This window comes from Mytilus edulis, chromosome 3 (assembly GCF_963676685.1).
Source record: "Mytilus edulis chromosome 3, xbMytEdul2.2, whole genome shotgun sequence".
NCBI lineage: Eukaryota > Metazoa > Mollusca > Bivalvia > Mytilida > Mytilidae > Mytilus > Mytilus edulis.
The window spans coordinates 86,838,583-86,860,405 of NC_092346.1; the positions used below are offsets into that span (position 1 = coordinate 86,838,583).

Consider the following 21,823-nt stretch of genomic DNA (forward strand, 5'->3'; position numbering starts at 1 on the left):
AAAATTTATATAAAAAGTTCAAATGCAAAACATTATCAAACTCTCTAAAAATGCCTAGAATGCAGGATTTTGCACCATTCATTTCATACCCTCCAAAAAAAAATAAGATGCCTAGTTACGGCCTTGGCGCTTCGGACACATGCCATTTATAATGAGTTTTTTCTCTACCAGATAGTTGGTAATATATACATTTATTAGATAATGAAATGTTGGTTCTGTAGTTGCAAAACCTGATATATATATTGTGTCTTAAAAGTCTGTCATATTTTGTTTTAGGTTGGTGCATACATCGCAAATGATTGATTGTTTTATATGATATGTTATCTTGTGAATCTTATTATCTGTTTGTATGTGCGATACACAAATGAAATTTTGAATGTGAAGAGGCAGCGAGTATATTGCGCTTTCAATCAAAGACACAAAATCAATCAATTCTGGACTTAAGTCGCTGTTTTTTTTATGATTGTCATCAGGAATATTCTATCCAATCAACTATTCCTAAAAAAAAAATGCTCTTACGAAAGACAAAATTGAAACCGATCAGAAATAAACATTTTTTACAACTTTCGTATTTTGTATCGAAATAACCTGTAAGACAACATTATATTTGTGTAAATCTAATATGGTGTGGAAGAGAGAAAGAGAAAGTTTTCAACTGATTAAATACTCAAACAAAAATTATGTGCCATACATTACTCTGCTCAACTAGATATAGGTTTATTTAACGTCATTGATTCTTCGTATAATGTAAAGGCCAATCACAAAGATGGTCGCAGCTAAAAAGTCACAACCTGCCATGAAGAAAAACGATGTGACGTAGGTACCTGTTACATCTCTCAAAAATCCTGAAATAAAAAAGATACGATATACCGAATTAATCATCTAAACTAAATCAAAATCACACAAGTACATTCTAACAATTGGTAACTGCATGATTAAGAGTCTTGCAATAGTAAAGGAATGGTTTTCGGTGTTTTGTTAAGTACATTTTATAACATTTAACCTATAAAAGGAGAGACCCTACAAAAGGGTTACTTTCTAAATCCGGGATCTATGTCATCCTATGACCAACGCATATCATGGTTTAGCACAGGTTAAAGGCCATTATAAAAAAAAATGCTGTACACGCCAATACTGCCAATTTGGAGTGATAAAAGTTACTCCTCTCTTAGAATTTTCTATTAAATGAAATATTGATGCAGTATTATGAAACAGAACTATTGTTTCAATGAAGTCAAAAATTATATGAACAGCACTGAATGTCAATATAAATTGTAGTTAGCAGCTTTAGTATTTTTCATTAATAACATACACAACAAATACCTACCCTGTTTACATATTTGTGAGTCTCTGAATAGGTTTCATGTTAATATTTTTTATGTTTTTTTAATGTAGATCATCGGTATATATTTTCTCAGATAAAATTTTCTTATACTTATTTTATTTTATTTTGCTTTTTTTTTTAAATTTATAATAAAAGTATGGATCACCGTGCTATTTTAAAGCTAATGTCTTGTAAAATTTGCAAATTTTGCATAGATTTTTCTTGAAAAAAACCTCTTTTTAGTCAATCAAAATGTCTATAAAATAGAATTTAAAAATAAATTTGAGAAAATAAATTTCATTATCGTTTAGAATTCTATTCATTTTACATTAACAAAGGTAATGATGGCAAAAAAAAAAAAACAGTCAAAAGCATCCACAATCAAAAGAGGCAATTCTACTGAAACATTGTGCACTTCTTATGTAGTTTTTAATATATAGACTTAAAGACTCACCCATGAAAGGAGCTGACAATCCTAAGCTGACTCCTTGTAATAATACTAGAATACCCATAGCAGATCGGAAGTTTTCAAGTCCTAAGAAATCCACCAAAACTGATGGAGTCAGAGCGAATATCCCTCCTGCACCAATTCCACTTACAATACTGAGCAGTACAAAATGCCAGAATTCTTTACAAAGCGGTGTGAACATCAAGCAAACACTGGTTAAGCTAAGTGTTACTATAACAGTTACATGATTTTTTATTATTTTCCTGTCAGTTATAATTCCACACATTACCATTCCAATAAAGTCGCATGCATTTACAAGTGCAACAAGTATAGCGACTCCAGAATTATCAGTGTCCATTTCTCTTGCCAACGGTGCTATAAAAATGCTGAGATAGGCTGCTGGCACTCTGCCAAAACAATAAACTAGAGCGTATATCCACATGAAAGGTTTCTTAAACAGACTAAAATCAACCAATTTATTTTTGCAACTGCAATCTTTTTCGATACTTTGATTGGAGTCATTTGAAACAGGTTTGTCATGAAAGTCAAGTAAAGATATGCTGAAAGTACATTCACTCAAAACACGTGATATATTTGAATTGGATAATGTGTCTATGATCTTTGTTAAGGAACCTTTGTTTGCATCTGTGGCTAAATATTGCTCTGAATAAGCATTCTCAAATAATTTTTTTTGCTCAATTCTTGCTTTAGGAATACTAAGGCTTATACTTCTTTTTCTGCCTGCATATGATTGTTCTTTGAAAATATCTATTATATTGTTATTTTTTAGTAAAGCACTTGCTTCCGGTTGCTTAATATCCCTGTCATCTTTTTCATTTTTCAATTTCAATTTTTCTTTGATAGTCTTAGGTCTAAGTAACATAGAAAAAGCTATCAGATTCAGCTGCATCCCTCCAGTAATCAGCATTCCACCTTGAAGTCCATAATGTTTAATTAGGTAACTATAAATTGGCGGGAAAATTAAACCTCCAAAGGTAAATCCAGATACTGCTACAGCTTGTGCTAAATTCCGTCGTTTCATGAAATAAACTCCAGTTAGATACATGAGTGGACCGTGGCAAAAAGTAAATGCTAAACCTGAAAAGAAAAACTATGTCATCATAATCAAAAAGCAGATTAATGAAATCTTGAAAGACGTGCTCTTTTTCTTACTGAAATATACATCCAGTGACAATTTTTAATATAATACAAGAATTATCCATGATTCATATATTACAGTTGTCTTATGGATTTTCAAATAGCATGCTCTTAAGAACTGAGAAAATCATTTAATTTTCTTTCATACTCTTGAAGTTTATCTTCATTTTCTGAAATTTATTGCAACAACTTTTGTTATGTAAAATGCAGACATTGTCATGACAAATTAATGATATTAATATTTTCAATATCCAATATTTTTTAATTGGCTAAGAAGTGTTCTTAATTTTGTATGTTCTGAGTTTGCCGACATGATATATATATATATATATATACAACTCGTCTAAACATCAACCCAACAATGTTAGATCTGTAAATTTGCTTTTGCAAATTTTTGGTTCTTCCCTCGCCGGGATTCGAACCCATGCTACTGTGATATCGTGACACCAAATCGCCTGCACTGCAGCCGTCCCGCTAGACCACACGACCACCTGGGCTATATATATATATATGTCGTGTACAAGTTGTGATTTTGTACAGGTTATAACATTTACAAAAATATTGTACATGTTATAACTTGTATAATGCAAAAATACAAGTTATAACCTGTACAAAAGTACCTCATACATGTTATAATCTGTACAAAATATTGCTTAAAAATGGTTTCAACTTGTACAAAATTTAAAATTAATCTTAATGAAGTAAAATTTACATTTAAATTCACCAATGCATAAGACAACAATAAATAGGCCAGAACGTGTCTTTTTCTGTAGAGGACAATGATCACAAAGTTTCAGAAATATATGTTTCATGACTTATGTTGGCAAAATGTGTTTTCATGTAATTGTATGTTTTATGCAGTCCATCATGGCTTAAATAAGTGTGAAACTATTAACTAAAAGCTTGCATTCCTCAATGACAATTACATAAGATACTAGTAACTAAGTTCTTCCAAAAATTTAAGAACGATTCCTAATAACTTTGGGAAATCCCTCTCGTTTTTATAAAGTAAAGACTAAAACAATGTCTTATTATGCTTACTCTGTAAAGGCAAGTGAGAGCTGAAATAGTTTTTATTGGACCACGCTCCATTATCAATATCTTTGGATCTACTCTTCAACATTTTTGGCCTTCTGCATGACTTATGTAAATTTATAACTCAATTTTTGTTTATAAACTATAAAATCATTGCTTGAGGCGAATGTCATTTTGATGTTTTAAATATATATCCTCTACTTTGAAAGCATGTATTTGTGGCCTTTGGATGTTGTCTGCTCCATGGGCGGGTTGTTGTCTTATATATATATAGGCTGTTGATGTTTCTAGAACTCTTAATGTTTTTTATTATAATTTTCGATTTTAACAGTTTCCCTCTTTATTTTATAGTGTTTGCCTTAAACGCAAACAATGATTAATACTTTTAAATTAAGGACAATAACTGCCATACGTGAAATATTTAGTTCTTAGTTTTCTTGTCTCTCCCATCTGATTCCCAAACTATGCAAAACTGGATAAAATCATCATTAAAGAAAGAAACTTTTAGTCAACTGATAATTTCTTTTGTTTTAAATCTTGTTCTGTTGATATTTTTTGGTGTATAAAGTTTGTCTCTATCTGTTATAGCTTCCTTAACAAAAGTCATAATCGTTATATAGGAGGCTATAACTCCTATTTCCTTTCTTCGAGCTAATCGACAAAACAATCCAAATGAGGAAAGTCATCAATTAAGGACAAGAAAAGTGTCGTCAGACTATTTAGATCATTATAAGCTGTAATGCTATCTTGACCATCTACACATGTTTGGTCCGGTGTGATTGTCTTTATCTATAATGGTTTTCAAATTAATTTTCCAAATACGTTCTATTTTAAGCCTTGGTGGCAATGTTGGTTTTCAAGCGGGATCAACTGTCACATTGTTTAAATTATATACTCCATAGATGACCGTCACCCTTTTGTTTCAGATGAGAATATATTTTTAAACTTAATAGACAACAAACGACGACAGTGATCAGAAAAGCTCACTTAGTTCTTTTGGGAAGATAAGCATAAATATCAACGAAATTTGTAGGTTTTCAACGATTACAAAGTGAATTGCGTTGCACATTTGCAAATAGAAATGCAAAACGGGCTACGTATTTGCTTTCATTGTCTGAAACATGCAGACATCAGTATTTATTTTTAAACGGTCCTTCTCCATATACCACAAATGCTTTTTAATTCAAACGAATCGTCTCACCAGCCATTAATCCGTTTGTTATAACAATGATATCTATGCTATTAGCAAAACTTCCACCAATAAAAGCTCCACTGCACAAAATACTTGCTATTATTACGCACTGTCTTGTTGTCAGATACCGTAGACCTACTGTCAGAACAGGCAGTGCTGCAAGTATAATAAGATGCAATTCAATGATTTCTCTATACATTTCATTTTTTTTTAATAAAAAAATTGTGTACTAAAAAATATATATCATGCCGAAAACAATATACAGATGTACACAAATAAGAAAATCCTGAGCGAGAGTCCTATATAAGTCTTGAGCTATTATGTTACACCACTGACCAACGTTAAGGAAGGGTTGGGATCCCGTTAACATGTTTAGCCCTGACACATTTTGTATGTATGTGTCTTTCACAAGTCAGGCGCCTGTAATTCAGTAGTTCTCGTTTGTTGATGTGCTACATATTTGTTTTTCGTTTATTTTTGTACATAAATTAGGCCCTTAGTTTTCTCGTTTGAATTGCTTTACATTTCCGGGCCTTTTATAGCTGACTATGCGGTATGAGCTTTGCTCATTGTTGAAGGCCGTATGGTGACCTATAGTTAATTCTGTGTCATGTGGGCTCTTGTGGAGAGTTGTCTCATTGGCAAATATTATACCACATCTTTTTTATATGGAGGAAAAGAACTGTTTCACGTTCTGGTAGATACGATTTCTTGTCACTTAAATAACACATTCTCGGCGGATGATAACATCTTGTTTATTCCATTGAAATTCAGATTAAGGATATCATCGAAACTTAAAGGCTTCCTATATATTTTGCTTTGTTATGTTATAAACAGAGGCTTCAATCAAGAATCTACGAAACGGATTATTCAATGTGAAGAGTCAAAAATTATTATCATTCATTAAATATGTGAAAACAATATCATTAGAAAAGGATCTAATCTGAAAAAAAAGGCACTTTTTCTTTTTAGAAAAGTGTTACAGATATAATATTTAGCATGAACCCGTTGTTATAACATTTGTTTTACCACGGATAAATTAATTAATGGTTTGCTCATATAGCTTTTAAAAACAGAATGTCCTGCAATGGCCTTTGTGCCTCAGACAAGTATTTGTGTACAGATCTATAAGACTTACTGCATATGCTATATGTCGTATGTAACACACCACTTATCATTGATGTAACTACTGAACTGGCATTAAACCTTTCTATAAATCCATTAAAGAATACACCGAACCCTTTCATGGTAGCTCCAAACACACAAAAAGTTAGTGTAGCTCCTGGAATTAAAAAAAATGTTTTAAACAAGGGTACTATTTGCCGCCTACATTTGTAGCTAGTGTTTTGATATTATTTTTAATCAAATAAACATTTTGTTAAACTTTTCAGTTAATGTATTAATATAAAAACTCCATAAGACAAAGTGAACTGCTCTGTTTTGACCCTTTTGATTTTTGTTTTCAGGAACTAGAAAAAACAGTTCCGTATAGCTGTCTATCAATTTCAGGAAACTTGGTGAATAATGATCTTCAAGCACGAAAAATAATAAATAAAAATTGCAAACACATTGCACGAAAAAATAATATGAGGCAGGTGTTGCCTGTAAATGTGAACTAAGTCTGTATGAATTATTATTTTTGTAACTTACATGTTTAGTTAAAAAAAAAACAACGGAAATACCGTAACGTTTCCGATTTTTGTTCTTTTGTTAGGGATTTTACCAAACTCCCCGGCAGTTCGAGTTCCGATCCGAATACGGGTCCGCATACTACTCTACACTAATCACTGCCTTCGGCTTTTTTCGTTACGCGCTCTTCAAGTTGTTTGACCCGAGATGACCTTTCATTGCTACTGAAGCAAATATGGCTGAACATTGATGAATGGGGATATTTGTTGTCAACTTTACCAGTTTGCTAGAGTAAAGGAAAATAGTTCCGGAAAGGAAACGATCATTGTCCGGAGTTTTGGATTTTACTTGTGACGTTATTTAAGTTATGACGTCGTGTTAAATGTAAACGAAGAAACGCAATGCATCAGGTAACGTTAATTCATATCAAAGACAAAGAATTATTAAACATGAAATATTGGTATTGTGTTCCCTGAGTTCCTATATTTTACCAGACTACTTAAAGTCTCACGACAACGAGACCTGAAGAAGGAAGTAGATTTCTGCGTTCTGCGCAAATGCGGGAATTATAAAAAGAGACAAAAAAAAATGAACGATTTTGAGTTCATTCATTAGTACAATGAAAATTTTAAGAAATATTCCCGATTTTTTTTTTTTATTGATTTTTTTACTGTAATAGGGGACTTCGTCCCCATATAACAATTTGTGTCAAAAACATATTAGAATCGTCCATTGGAAAGAAGAACATTTTTTATCATTTTAGCTCTTAAAACTTTGAAAGCAGGCGTACATTCAACATCAAATCAAGGACCGAAGCTCATTTTAAAATCGGCAATAAACGAATTACCTCGGAAAGTTCGGAGATCCGACAACCTTGCTTCGGAAATTGGTGTACATGTATCATTCCTAATGAATCACGTGATGTATGTTCGGAAATCATAGTAAAACTATTCATGGTTATTACTGTAAATATTTGATTAAATATTGCTTTTTAATCATTTATTTTGCCAATCTAGTGCAATCACTTACATTTATTTTACAAGTAAATGGGGAAAACTGTATATATAATATAGTCAACAAAAGGCCAGTAAAGTACAAAAACTATCCTTACTCTCACAGCCTCGGATGACCTACGTTCATTGTTTATTTGTATGCAAGAATGCAGCGAGCTTGACATCGGATTATAAATTCTCATTTTTATATGATTTATTTTAAACTTTTGGCTACTTCTATCATTTATTGGAACACTATTTTGTACTCAAATCTAATAAATCAACAAATATTTATGTAAAACAATATACCCGCCAAAACCTTCCATGCCCAGCCTCCATCAATATCTCTGTCTTGAATTTTGTCAAGTGAAAAATTGCTTTTAAAATCACCGTTTCCGGTCAGATGTTCTTGCTCCACATCATGCTGTTCATCAGTATCTTTGTTGTCTACTGATATCGTTATTTCTGTTACATTTTTATACATTATTTTACGTAAGCTTTACGATTTCGCATGCAGAATCTCGAGAAATTTCTGAAAGTAGAAATAGATAGTTCTAAGTTATTTGCAAAGTTCGTTTTTTTGTTGTTGTTGTTATTATTCGAATAATATCGATACAATTGTGTAATCATCACAGTCGTACTTACTAATGTGAATGTATCTATAATTTATGTATTGAAACCTTTATAACAAATACCATCAAACGATATCAAACTGACAGCTATCATCTCTGAACTTAAAATATTGACAAAAAAAGACTTCAGACGTATAGGTAATGACCGAGACACCCTTTGTTATCTTCTTATATAGTCCATATTAACATTGTCATTACAATTTTCTACAAACCGACTTTGATTGAAAACAAAACATCTCCATTTTCTTATTGCTCATTGCATAATCAAAACTTTGAAAATTCCACAATAAATATGTAATAATAAAATTTTTATAACGTTCCCCTCAATGAATCTTGTCGATGACGATCGCCGTAGTTGAGAGCAAATGGGTAATTTCGGTTATCAGACCACAATGCGTGTGTCCTTTACATGACTTTTCTGTCCTTTGACATAGGCTAGGGTACATTACATAAAGACGATGTGTGGTATACCGTTTAATATGACCCCTAAATATTTTAACTTTCATCTCAAGACAAAACCAAGCATTTCCCGCTTTTAATAAATAAAGCTATTTTCAGTCCAGTGTAAAAGCAAGTACAAAATAATACGAAGTTAAAATATGTGTCGATTTGAAATAAAAATATAACGCAGAAATCATTTCATAATTGAGGTGGCTGAAATATCTATAACTTTTCAAATCGTTGATTAAAGGATATTGTACCTCTTTGTTTGATGATGGCCAATATTGCTAAATGCATTTCGAAATGCGCCAGTGGTCCAGCAAATAAACACCATTATGTATATCCCTAATTAATATAAAGTTACATTGTGTAATGCAATGTTTTGGTCAATATATTTGTTGTTTTAAATTTTAAGCTTGCAAAGTAAAAGCTGAGATTTCCTGATGAAAAGCTTTTTTTTAATAGTTAAGTCTCCCAATATTCATTATCCGATTGTTCTTTAAGTAGATTTATGCGGATACGCATTATAAACAGGGAAATATGTAAATGTTCACACTCTTAAACGCTTATATCTTCATTCATCAGTAAACTAATGATCACTAATTTTGTTCTGTTATCTTTATTAGTTGACATACATTTGGTCTTAATTCTTCTTTTACATTTTTCGCATATTGGTTATCTTTTGACATTTAAGCCAATGTTATTTACTACCGTTGAAGGTCAGACAGTCACTTAAACCAATCGTACTCTTGGGTAGTGTTTTGTCAGCAAGTTGAGAAAAGTAAACATGCTATATTCAAGATAAAGAGTATTTAAAAAAAAAATGAATTATTAGCCAATAAATATTTAGAAAACATCAATGATCAAATGTATGTCGATTGTAATTGTATGTAATTGTACATTTAGTGCAGTACAGCTAAATCTGAAGCACTTCTGGCTTGACATGATAAATCCTTATTATATAGGTCATATAGATTATTATAACTAAAAATTGACTGCTATCAAAATTATGAAGCTTTCGATATACTAAGGATTGTGTACCCCAGGAATATATCCACTAAGTCGCATTTGACAAAAACCCGTGGGTCCTCAATGCACTTTAACTTTGAACTTCATTTTGCATATTTAAATTTTTGAATCGAGCGTCAATAATGAGACTAATGTTGACAAAACGCGCGTCTGACGTACAAAATCTTAATCCTCGTATTTATTACGAACTTATTAACTTCAAATATTTCACATTCCAAACATTCAACAATTTTCATTACTATATTTGAACTCACATGTTTAGAAGACAGTGCTCTCAGTATACATGTACTTGTATTGTATTATGATTTGTAAGATAAGACGGTTCGTGTTACCCTATACATGTCTTATCAGTGTAACTGATGTTCATATCATATATTACTTTTCAGGGTTCTGAAAGACAATCTCAAGGTTAACTTTCCTGAACAATAATGAACCATTTCCTCAATAATTTATAATGAAATTCAATTTAGAAAAACTCCCAAGAGATTTATTTTCTCAGCATTCATACAAAAATAATTAAAATCAGAGGGTCATTTCATTCGATTTATCGGATAAACAAGAGAGTGCACCGGTCCATGGAAGTATAATATTGACACTCGATATTTCCATGAACGGATAAACAAAGACATGAATTACATTGTGTGGGAGAGTCTCTCAAAACACATAGAAAATAGGAACATTAGTTATTTATGCTATCCCATATTCCTAAACAGAAAATGACATTTTAATATCCGATACAAAAGACCATAATTTAAAAGAATATTTTCATAAATAATGATATTAAACCATGAAACTTTTTTTTTTTTAAGTTTTCTTTGCTATATAGTTAGTCAACTAGAAAATCATATGAATTTAAAAAAACAAAATTTTAAAAAGACAGAGACCAAATTGAACATTCTCTTAGATCTACACAAAGCATTGTAATGACTATAGACAAAAAGTACCAGCATAAGAGTTGGAATGTCACCGCAAAGCCAAATTTCAACATATAATTATAGATAATAGATAGACGAAGCTTCTCTAGACTAAAATATTGATTATTATACCTAAAACGGATTAAGATTATAAACATTAGATGCAATGACCATGTGCAAGGTTAATATAATAAGGTGTTAATAAATGTTAATGACTCACTTTGAAGTCTGGATAGAAATATATTTTTTAAGAGGCTGCAAATACCAAGGGGACATTAAAACCCATAATTCAAGAGAAACTGACAACAACATGGCAAAAAAAACACCCCGGTTTTCAACACCGATTAAAGTTGTCCGCACGCAAAACCAACAATATGAAAATGTTGTTAAACTCTAATCTACCATTCAATTAAAAAAAAATAGTCTATTCAATTGAGTTATGTATCAATATAAAATAAAAATAAAAATGTGCCCATAGTACATTGGGACATAATTACTTAGTAGTATCGGTAGCAGTAGTTATACTCAAAGATTTCTTTTGAGACTATATATGTAAAGGTTTTCCATAGTGAAATTTCAAAATGAAAAGATAACTGTTGTTTTTTTTATTATTTGCCCGTAAGTAAGATTTTCTAAAGGCTACGAAACCGTGGTAACGGCATGCATGAAGTCACAAATATTTACTCGAAATTACGAAGTTGAACAAAAAAAAAGAGATACAGGCTTCAATAAAAGGAAAACATTACGGACGTAAATCAAACTTAAAAATGAAAGTATCCGGATGATTAGAAATACTATTGTCAAATTGTTTGGAATTTTAAGGCTTAGCCTTGAAAACATGAGTAGGTTAGTATCACTGAAAGTTCATTAGATCTACCAGGTCAATGATACATCTATCAATAATAACTCTAGTGGTACAACTATATAAATAACATCTCATACAAACAAATCAACAATACTTTAATATATTGGGATAATATATTGGCTCTCAATAATGACGACTTCAGTATGTAGACTAAAGAAATTTATCCTGTTGATCTAAAGCTCATACTAACATTGAACACTGCCCTTTCCTCGATCTTGATATATATATATCATAAACGGGAAGCTTAATACCAAAACTTAAGATAACAGAGAGGATTTTTCATTTTCTGTCGTTAATTATCCATTTTTAGATGGTGACATTATCTTATGGTGTTTATATATCTCAACTTGTACGATTCGCTAACGTATTCGATTTTAGCGAGAGAAATTTATGTATTACTGAAAAATTATTACACCAACTAGTCACAACAGCTACTAAATTGTATCATCGGTACAAGGACACCATTCATAAGGCCACACCAATTTAATTTCTTGTTCTACGGATTTTTGGACTCCAAAAATTGGGGCGAGCGAGCGATTTGAAAATTTTAATAAAAAAATATTTAATTTGAAAATTTTTGAGGCGAATCTGGAAAAGTAAAGGCGAGCGATTATAATTTGTTTTTTGTAAACATAAAATAGTAGGTTTTGACAATATTAAAACTCAATTTATGACTTGTTCTTTGACATTTATTTAATTTATGAAGTATTTTTTCTCTGTTCACCATGTTCACCAAGAAATAATTTTATAATTAAATCTGGTCTATGTATGTGGGACTGACAATGGGCCAATTTTCCATCTACATCAAGTCATAATCAGGTTGGGAACAACCCCTTAATGTTATAATGTAAATATCCCTTTTATGAGGGGTCAATATATTAAAGTCATAATATATTTCTTTGTAAAAAACATCTTTTAGTACAAAAGGGCTCATATGTTCCCAAAGAACTATATATATCTATCTTGTATTAAATGGTCAAAACATGTCAAAGAATTTTGTAATATTCCTGGACTTAAACCATGTTAACACTTTGTAAACAGTTTATTTAATATTATTCAAAATAAGTGGACCCCTCTTTTAGAAAAATTGTTTAAAATATGATTTATTTCTCCTCTTTTTGAGTAAAAAAAATCTAAATTTTCAAAGGTTTTGTATAGTAGCACTATACAAATCCTTGGTATTTCTATTTTCTTTTCTACAACAGAAAAATTACCTCTTGTCTGAGGGAGGGTTGTTCACAACCTGATATTAAATAACAATCACAGGTCAAATACGGCCTTTTACACAGGGCTTTGATCCATACCAAACAGCAAGCTTTAAGGGACCCCACAATTATTGGTGTACACAATTCGAACAGGAAAACCAACTATCTAATTTATATATATATCCAAACGAGAAAATACCAATGAACGGTTATCACATCTACAAACGATAACTGCTGAACGACAGGCCCCTGAATCAATCAGGACAGGTACATAAACATGCAGCGGCTATGTATAGTTTTGTTTCGCCAGCATACAATATAATTGCAGGTGAAGGCAAATCCTTCAGAAGTTCTTTTTACTTTATTCTAACAACGAACATCTTTTGATAGGGAATATATTAAGTAAGGGGGAAAGAAACCAATGTTTTGTTCTGTACAGGTATTTCCGCATATATTTATTTCGGAGCACTCCCACGTTTCATGCTGAAACAAATATTCTCACAGATATTTACACAATGTTATGGGGTGCTGATAGGTTTAAAATTGTTAACAGGTTAGAATGTGATTTTAAAAAACATATTTTGATATCTTTTTATAATATTTACATAAAAAAACGTGCGGGAAATGGACATGATTACATTTCCGGATGCGGAAAGCGGGAATATAAAAAAAAAATAAAAAAATTCTGTTTTGAAAAAAATAGGTGCGGGCGGGTCCGTCGAACAAGTAATCAAATTGGTGTGGCCTAAATATAATTTAACATGTAGACATCTAAATATACGTTCAGGTATTTCGCACCCAATTTTTTATGGTAATATTAATCACAAAGCACAAACATTTCGGCATTCACCTAAAAAGCTAACAAAACCTTTAAACAACCTTATTAAGAAGGGATATCGGTACAATACTGTTGTCAGGTCATTAAAGATTGCATATTTTGGTTTTACTATTGATTTACTTATAGGGTCTTTGCATCGAAAACAAACACATTTATTCTAAAACCCAGTTGTTGGCATGATACGGATTTTGTTCTTCTCGTATATTTTATGATGGTATAATACTAAACCCCTAAAGGGAGGGATTGTGCTTGATATTCATATAATGAAGCCATTATCTTTCATTAAGTTTAGTTAGTAACTGCTAGTAGTTCATTGTCATTTTGTTTCTTTTGTTACCTTTTCCGATATCGGACTCGAACTTCTTTTGAACCGAGTTGTTACTGTGCGGTTTTTTTGTGTGTTTGGTTTTTTTTTCCATATTGGCTAGAAGTAAAGGAGGAATGTCAAGATCTAAACAGAAACATATTAAACCCCACCGCATTTTTGCGCCTGTCCCAAGTCAGGAACCTCTGGCCTTTGTTAGATTTGTATGATTTTTTATTTTAGTTTCTTTTCTATATTTAGGAGTTTAGTATGACGTCCATTATCACTGAACTAGTTTACGTTTTTGTGTAGAGGCTAGCTCTTGCACGCCTCCGGGTGCGGGATTTTTTCGCTGTATTGAAGCCTTCGGTTATTATTTGCTCTTTGGTCGGGTTGTTCCCCATTACCATTCTCAATTTAACTTATCAATTTATAAGCATAATAATACTTACATATCGTAAAGTTAATAATTTGTCATAAAAACCTATATTATAAAGATCATATCTCTTTTGATAAAGTCTAATAAAGGTCTACCAAGCTCATTGGTTGAAAATAGAAAAAAAATTATGACTTGAAACAGACTGTTAATATAGAGAAATAAATACTGGATGAACTTAAGGTAGATAGAGAGGGATTTACAGACGGTTACAGGTAACGTTTGATATTGTCAGTTTTTAAAGACTTACATATACTTTATTTACCTTGGAGCTCGGTATTTTGTCAGTTTTTAAAGACTTACATATACTTTATTTACCTTCACGGCCGACACTCGGCTAACCGAGAGATTGGTCGGTTAATCTATATTGAGTATGCGGCTATATGGGAGATTGGTCTGTTAATCGGGTTGGTTATACGTCTGTTAAGAGTAAAACGCACAATTTAATGTTAAACTCTATTAAATATAAAGATTTTTGGCATATTATAAGAACCAAATCAAAAAAAGAAAACTGTCTGACAAAATGATATCTATCATAGAACATTTTCCACTTGTAAAAACATTTCATAGTCTACGCAGTTTTCAGTAAAATTAAAAGGCGTCGCGCAAGTATGTAGTATTTATGCTTATACGCATACCATTTTTTTAATAAAAGTCGGAACAAACAATTTTAGATATCATTTAAAGGACACAAAATAGTATTTTGGTTCTAAAACATAAATTTACATTGGTAAATATTTCATAATTGTAATAAAAAGTGAATATTACCACGTTTTAGTGAAAATTATGGGAATAAAGTCTGTTAATGGGTTGGACAATTGAAATTGTGTCAGTTAAGAGTAATTTAGCCACAGTTATTTTTGCTACCTTTATATTTTCCTATAGAAAAAGTTAAGAATGAGATGTTCCTGAGTAAAAAAAAAATGATAATACGGTGCAACAATATCCTACGGAAGCGAATTAGCGCAACACATTTTTTTTTTAATTTTTCGTCCTATATTTGCGTTACAACACAAACCTTTTGCGTTATAATGCAAACCTTTGCGATAAAACGCAGACCTTTGCGTTGTAACGCAAACCTTTGCGAAATAACGCAAACCTCAAATATCTTGATTTCAATTGTTCATTAAGTTTTGTAAAAAATGTCCGTCTGTCATTCATTTCGGTTGTGATTTACTAGTAAGAGCATTTTTATTTTGACTTTCTTTGCATTTTATTGAAGGGTGTGTCACTTCAATATAGTGTGATATGGATTGGCCGCTGGAATACGCATGAATTTATTATTAACGTTTTCAATCAGCCTCAATTTTTGTGTCTGTTCAAAGTAGCACGTTCTCAAATCCGACTGAAAGTGTCTTTCTAATACAACACAGGGTACATATAACGTGTTGTCATTCTCATATGCACATGATATTTGTCACTGGACGTTTAACCCTAATTCGTAAGCATCGTCCAATTTGTTCTTTATTTCTATTACTTAATCATATGTTGTTTACAAATCATTCTCAAGTAGTAAATGGAAATGAGCGAATGCAGCTACATTTGGTCATCTTGAGTTTTAATACATTTTATTCCGTTTAGTTCCTTTCTTCATAAGTGTAGAGGAGAACGGCAGTTGTCCGCATGTAAACTTCTAGCATTTGTCACCAATTAGAGTACATCGAAATCTGTTACTGTTTCAACACCCAGGGATGTTTCTTAAACAATTATTATTTTTTCTCTCTTTTTAGCAATGCATCACTGTCTACTGTCCTTATCTATTATTCTATATTCTGCTACTCTATCCAGATTATCGTGTATACCATGACGGTTCGGATTGGAGGTGGAGGAGGGGGGGTGTTTATTTCTGTATTCTTTAAATTGTTATGTCACGTTTCCTCCGTGACTTTTTTCCTTTTACCTTTTATTTATCTTACTTATTATTCTTTCTCTATTCTTTATATTTCAGCATCCCAATATATTTTACTTACTGATGTTTAGTTACATTACGATGTTTATCTCTGATCTATATACTGGTTACCAATGTAGATGACAAATAGGTGTCATTCATGACAATTAAACAGAATCCACATGACATATGCGACCATTCTTGGATGAAATTAACATTACTTTAATATTACACTTTTTGAAACCGTTTTTATCAATTTTCAATTTCCATTGTTTAAATTGTTCATTGTTCATGTGTTGTTTCCGTATATTTTATGTTTCATTGCTCATGTGTTGTTTCCGTATATTTTAGCCGCTCGTCTTGAGCCTACCCATTTGATCCGATAACACCCCATATAGCAATAAAATTATACTTTTATAGCCATTCATAACTCTTAACAGACCAATTAACAGACTGGGTTTTATACATCCGACCCATTAACAGACCAGGTTTTAAATAAAGATTGATTTATGTCACCAAAATACAGATTTTCGTGAAGATTTTTCACACAATGATTTCATTATGGTTAACAAACATACTGCCTGTCTTTTCTCGATGTTCAAAATATTGCATGCACGTAAATTCAACCAACGTGTCATTTTGTGTACAGTTTGTGTGTGTAAAATGTGTATAAATTTATTGATGAGTAACCCGCCTTTTCATTTTATAGATCGTACATTGAAGCTAGAAAAATAATAATTACACCACTGGATTCAGTACATTGTATTGTTTTGTTAGACATGAATATTTTTTATGATAAAAATATATTTAAAAAGTTATACAATGAAACATGCTGAACTTTCAATGATTTTCTCGATAACACCTGATTAACAGACTTTAGCCAACCCGATTAACAGACCAACCGCCGATATAGCCGCATACTCAATATAGATTAACCGACCAATCCCTCGGTTAGCCGAGTGTCGGCCGTGACCTTGGAGTTCGGTATTTTGTCAGTTTTTAAAGACTTACATATGCTTTATTTACCTTGGAGTTCGGTATTTTGTCAGTTTTTAAAGACTTACATATACTCTTATTTACCTTGGAGCTCGGTATTTTGCCAGTTTTTAAAGACTTACATATACTCTTATTTACCTTGGAGTTCGGTATTTTTGTTTCTACTTTGTATTTGTTGTTCAGTTAAGATTTATTCAGACAGTTCGAACGACTCAATTTCTGTTGCATTGTTTGTGAATAATTGATTATTATTCAAAACTAACATTATTTAAAAGTGTTCATAGCATGTTTCTATTAGGTCTAATTTAAACATAGAACTCAGATTTCGTTAAAGTTCATGACATACATGTAATAAAAAAAAACTCTGAAAAGAGTGCTGTCCCCTGATATGGCAAGACGTATCGCACAATACTCCGTCAAAAAGTGATAAAAATCGTTGTTTCGAAACTTAAAATGAACGCAGAAGTGGAAGCATTGTGTAACAAAATGACCCAGGATCGCTTTCTGGGGCTTTTAGAAGGTCTACAAGGTATAGAACCGTTTATAGATAAAAAAAAAAAAAAAAAAAAAAGCGACAGCTCATCAAAATGTAAACATAGAAAAAAATGGCGACCTACGCCGAAGTAATTTCAGATACAAGTTAACACACTATCTGAACAAACTAACATTGAAAAAAACAGTCAATATAGTAAACCAAAGGAATCAAGTGACCCTAGTGATCTTGTTAAGCCAATTTTTCTAAAAGATCAAGATGTGCATGGCTCGGAAAAACCTCCTCCGGCGCAATGGCTAACTAATGTTGGATTCTTCAAATCTATTAGTGTCAAAGTCCCTAAACAGTGTATTAAGGGAATACAGAGAATCAGAGAGATGTGGCGAATCTATATGGACAATGAGGGTGACAGACTGTCTTTGTTGGTACAGGGGTTAAACTTACGTGGCAGGCAAGTACCCCTTCACTCACAAAACCCTCACAATCCATCAACGCTACAAAAAGACACAATACGCATAAAGGTGAAAAACATCCCCCTTTCTGCGGATGATGGGCAAATACACCGAGCCCTAACCCTTCAAGGCTGTGAAATACAAGGTTTATTTCGAGAGTATCTAAGAATAGATGGTAAGATGACAGCTTGTGAAACAGGAGATAGGCTTGTTATCAGCAAGACTCTAGACAAACCAATCCCCAGAAATTTGCCTATTGGAAGATATATTGGGAGAATTTTCCATGCTGGTCAACCAGAATTCCAAAATAACAACACTGGTGAAAGAGAAGAGAGAACATGTCACAAATGCCTTAAACCTGGCCATATGTTATTCCAATGTCCCAATGACTGGGTGTGCAAAATATGTAAGGAAAGCGGTCATAAAATGATAGACTGCCCAAAACATTTTCAGACTGTTGATGAACATGATCATGATGAAGCTAGACAGCAACCTGAGAATGACAATATTGCATCTGTTGACAACACAGATCAGGATGAAAATGTAGATCACACTGAATTAGAAGTTCCTACAATACCAATTGCTAAAAAACATTCTGAAAAAAAGAGCAATAACAGTAAAACATCTACTAGCAAGACAGTAGCACCAAAAAGAAATAAAGATGGAAATAGTGACAATGTAGACAAAGCACAACCCCCAATAGATAGATTTGTTAGAACACCACATAGGAGAACAGTGAATGTAAGTGACAGATCACCTCCAACACCTACAGAAGCTTTACATGACAAAACAAGTGGAAATATTGGAACTGAAAAAAGTAAAGGATAATTCAAATGTATAGAAATCACAAAACAATGACAATGATTGTACAATAGTTTTATCATACAAATTTACTAAAAAAAAATAAAAATGACAAAAATGACAAATAAATTACAGCTCATTTCAAGAGTTTACCAATCAAATAGACAAAACATAAATTGTAACTTTTGCTTAATCTGTTTCAGTATTGTTTTTGTCTTGCTGAAATTTTATCTTAATTTGATATCATTTAAAAAAATAATAAAAATATGTAAAAGTTCAAAGCTCTTTAAAAGAGTTAAAAGTAGCTATGAAGAAGTATTTTTCAAATGTGAAGTTGTACTAAAATGTGAAATATGTAACCAAACTGTAAAAATGTCAAATGTAGTGTGTAGATGTTGTTTAACTATCATGATACATGTAATCATACATCAGCTGTTCAATGTTTACATTATAAACTTAGGAATTATATTTTTACCTATGCTATATATATAGTAACACGATTCACACTATCAGTTAACGGTAAACAGAACAAGAAACTGTTCTTTCTGAACCTTACATCACTGTTGAGATATTACCTACAAATCAATAAAACATATACAAGTAATATGATAGAAAAAAATAACTACTTACCTGTAGAATACGTATATAGTCCGGCAGTATGCACATATATTTGTCCACAACAATTTACTTTTCAATCAGAAAAAAAATGCACAAAGTATATATCAAGTGCACATGTATACAATAAAGCACCGCACTATATCCATTGTACTGAATTGAAAAACCATGCAAGTAGCGTAAATCAGAAGAAATTCTCCACGATTCAGAATATTTCTAAACATGTTATATGCTGTGTTTCTGGTTCTAAACTTAACCGTAAAAACATGCACGGCATTAAATTGTCCACCTTTCAATCGTGTCGAGTTCATGCTGTCAATTTAATATATAATATTTACATGATAGTATTCTCCTTTCAAACACGGACATCAAATTCTAAATTATTCAATTACCATGCGTTAATTCCTACACTATCAAACTATCCAAATTTATTTACAATGCGTTTTAAAATACGCATTACTTTAACGGCGAGGTTTAATAGCGGAACAATTAGTTTAAGGTCACACCAGGTGAAAGGTGATTATTATGTAGGTTGTATAGATATGTGTAACAACTATGCATTAACTAAAATAATGAATATGTATTTTAATTGTGTACCAATTGATGTAACTGTATTAATTATCTCTGAGTGTTATAAAATTGTAACTGTGTGTAGTGTGTTGAAACTTAAGTATAATCATAATTTATATATTATTAACTATGACATTTACAAATACAGTTAATCTATGTAGTCTCAACGTAAACGGAATTAATTCAAGAGAAAAAAGAAATAGAGTTATAGAATGAGTTACCGCTCAAAAAAGTGTCATAAGTTTTTTGCAAGAAACACATTTTGATGAAATTACCGAAAGGGATATAAATAGTAAAACAGAATATGATGCGTTTTGTAGTCATGGTACTACGGCTAGTAGGGGTGTAGCTATCTTAATTAAAAAATCATTAAGCTACGGACTAATTAATAAATTTATTGATAGGGACGGAAGATTAGTGCTTATCAATGTGCAGATGAATAGTTCAATTTTTACATTTATTAATGTATATGCACCTAACTGTAAAACATCTAGAAATTCTTTCTTTAAAAAAGTCAGCGATAATTTAAAGGAACACAGTCTAGGAATAGCAATACTTGGGGGCGATTTTAACGAGACAATAAAACCAATTGATAGAAAATCTATACGTCCAAGTAAATTTACTCAACCTGTACATGGTTTAAAAAACTTGATTAAATCTAACAAACTAACAGATATATGGAGAAACTTAAATGAAAATAAACAGCAGTTCACCTGGAGAAGAAGAGATAAGTCACAAGCTAGTAGGATTAACATGATTTTTATTTGATCAGATTTTTTACCACTGGTAGAATTTTGTAAAATCAAACCAGCTGTTATTCGGTCTACTGACCACCAAAGCGTATTTCTAAAATTTAAGCCAGGGGTATCAGAAAGCGGCAATGGGTATTGGAAAATTAACAATTCAGTATTGCAAGATACAGCTTACCAAGAACTGATTTATACTTTGATAGATAAATATAATTTCGAAAAGGAAACATTAGATTGTAAATTATTATGGGATGGGTTTAAAATCGCGGTAAGGGAAGTAACCACAAATTATTGTAAAAATAAAGCAAAGTTAACAAAGGGACGAAGATATACTCTGGAAAAAGAATTAGAAGAAAGAATAAAATTAAGAGACGAGACAAATATAGATGACGATGAAATAGAAAAAGAAATTAATGGTATTGAAGAAGAGCTAAATAAGATATATGATGAAAAAGCGAAGGGAGCTCAAGTGAGATCTAGAGAAAAATGGGTAGAGTTTGGTGAAAAAAATAATTCTTACTTCCTTGGGTTAGAAAAAAAAAGACAAGTTAAAAAATCTATAAGTAAGCTAATGGGAGATAATGGGGAAATAATTTCGGATCAAGAGAAACTTTTAAAAGATTATTATGAAAACTTGTATAACAAAAAAAGTTTAAATAAAGATTTAACAGAAGAATATATCAGCGATACAAAATTAGAAAATACCGTTGATGAAAATGACAGACTATTTTGCGATGGGAACATTACAGTGGAGGAATGCACATATGGTATCTTTAAAATGAAATTAAATAAATCTCCAGGTCTTGATGGACTTACG

The 21,823-nt window shown here is 31.7% G+C and overlaps 1 protein-coding gene across 2 annotated transcripts; it reads right to left on the bottom strand.

Annotated features, from left to right (window-relative positions):
* Positions 1 to 701: 701 nt before the first annotated feature.
* On the bottom strand, positions 702 to 19,999 carry LOC139517678 (monocarboxylate transporter 12-B-like). 2 transcript variants are annotated; one of them, XM_071308966.1, is made up of 6 exons: positions 19,703 to 19,999; positions 8,088 to 8,310; positions 6,296 to 6,439; positions 5,167 to 5,313; positions 1,779 to 2,870; positions 702 to 845 (listed from the first exon to the last, which is right to left on the bottom strand). In XM_071308966.1, exons 2-6 carry the CDS (start codon positions 8,260 to 8,262, stop codon positions 718 to 720), a joined length of 1,686 nt encoding a protein of 561 aa, XP_071165067.1. In that variant the 5' UTR covers positions 8,263 to 8,310; positions 19,703 to 19,999; the 3' UTR covers positions 702 to 717. The 2 variants fall into 2 exon arrangements, with proteins under 2 accessions (XP_071165067.1, XP_071165066.1); XM_071308965.1 differs by lacking the exon at positions 19,703 to 19,999 and adding an exon at positions 9,112 to 9,203.
* Positions 20,000 to 21,823: the final 1,824 nt, after the last annotated feature.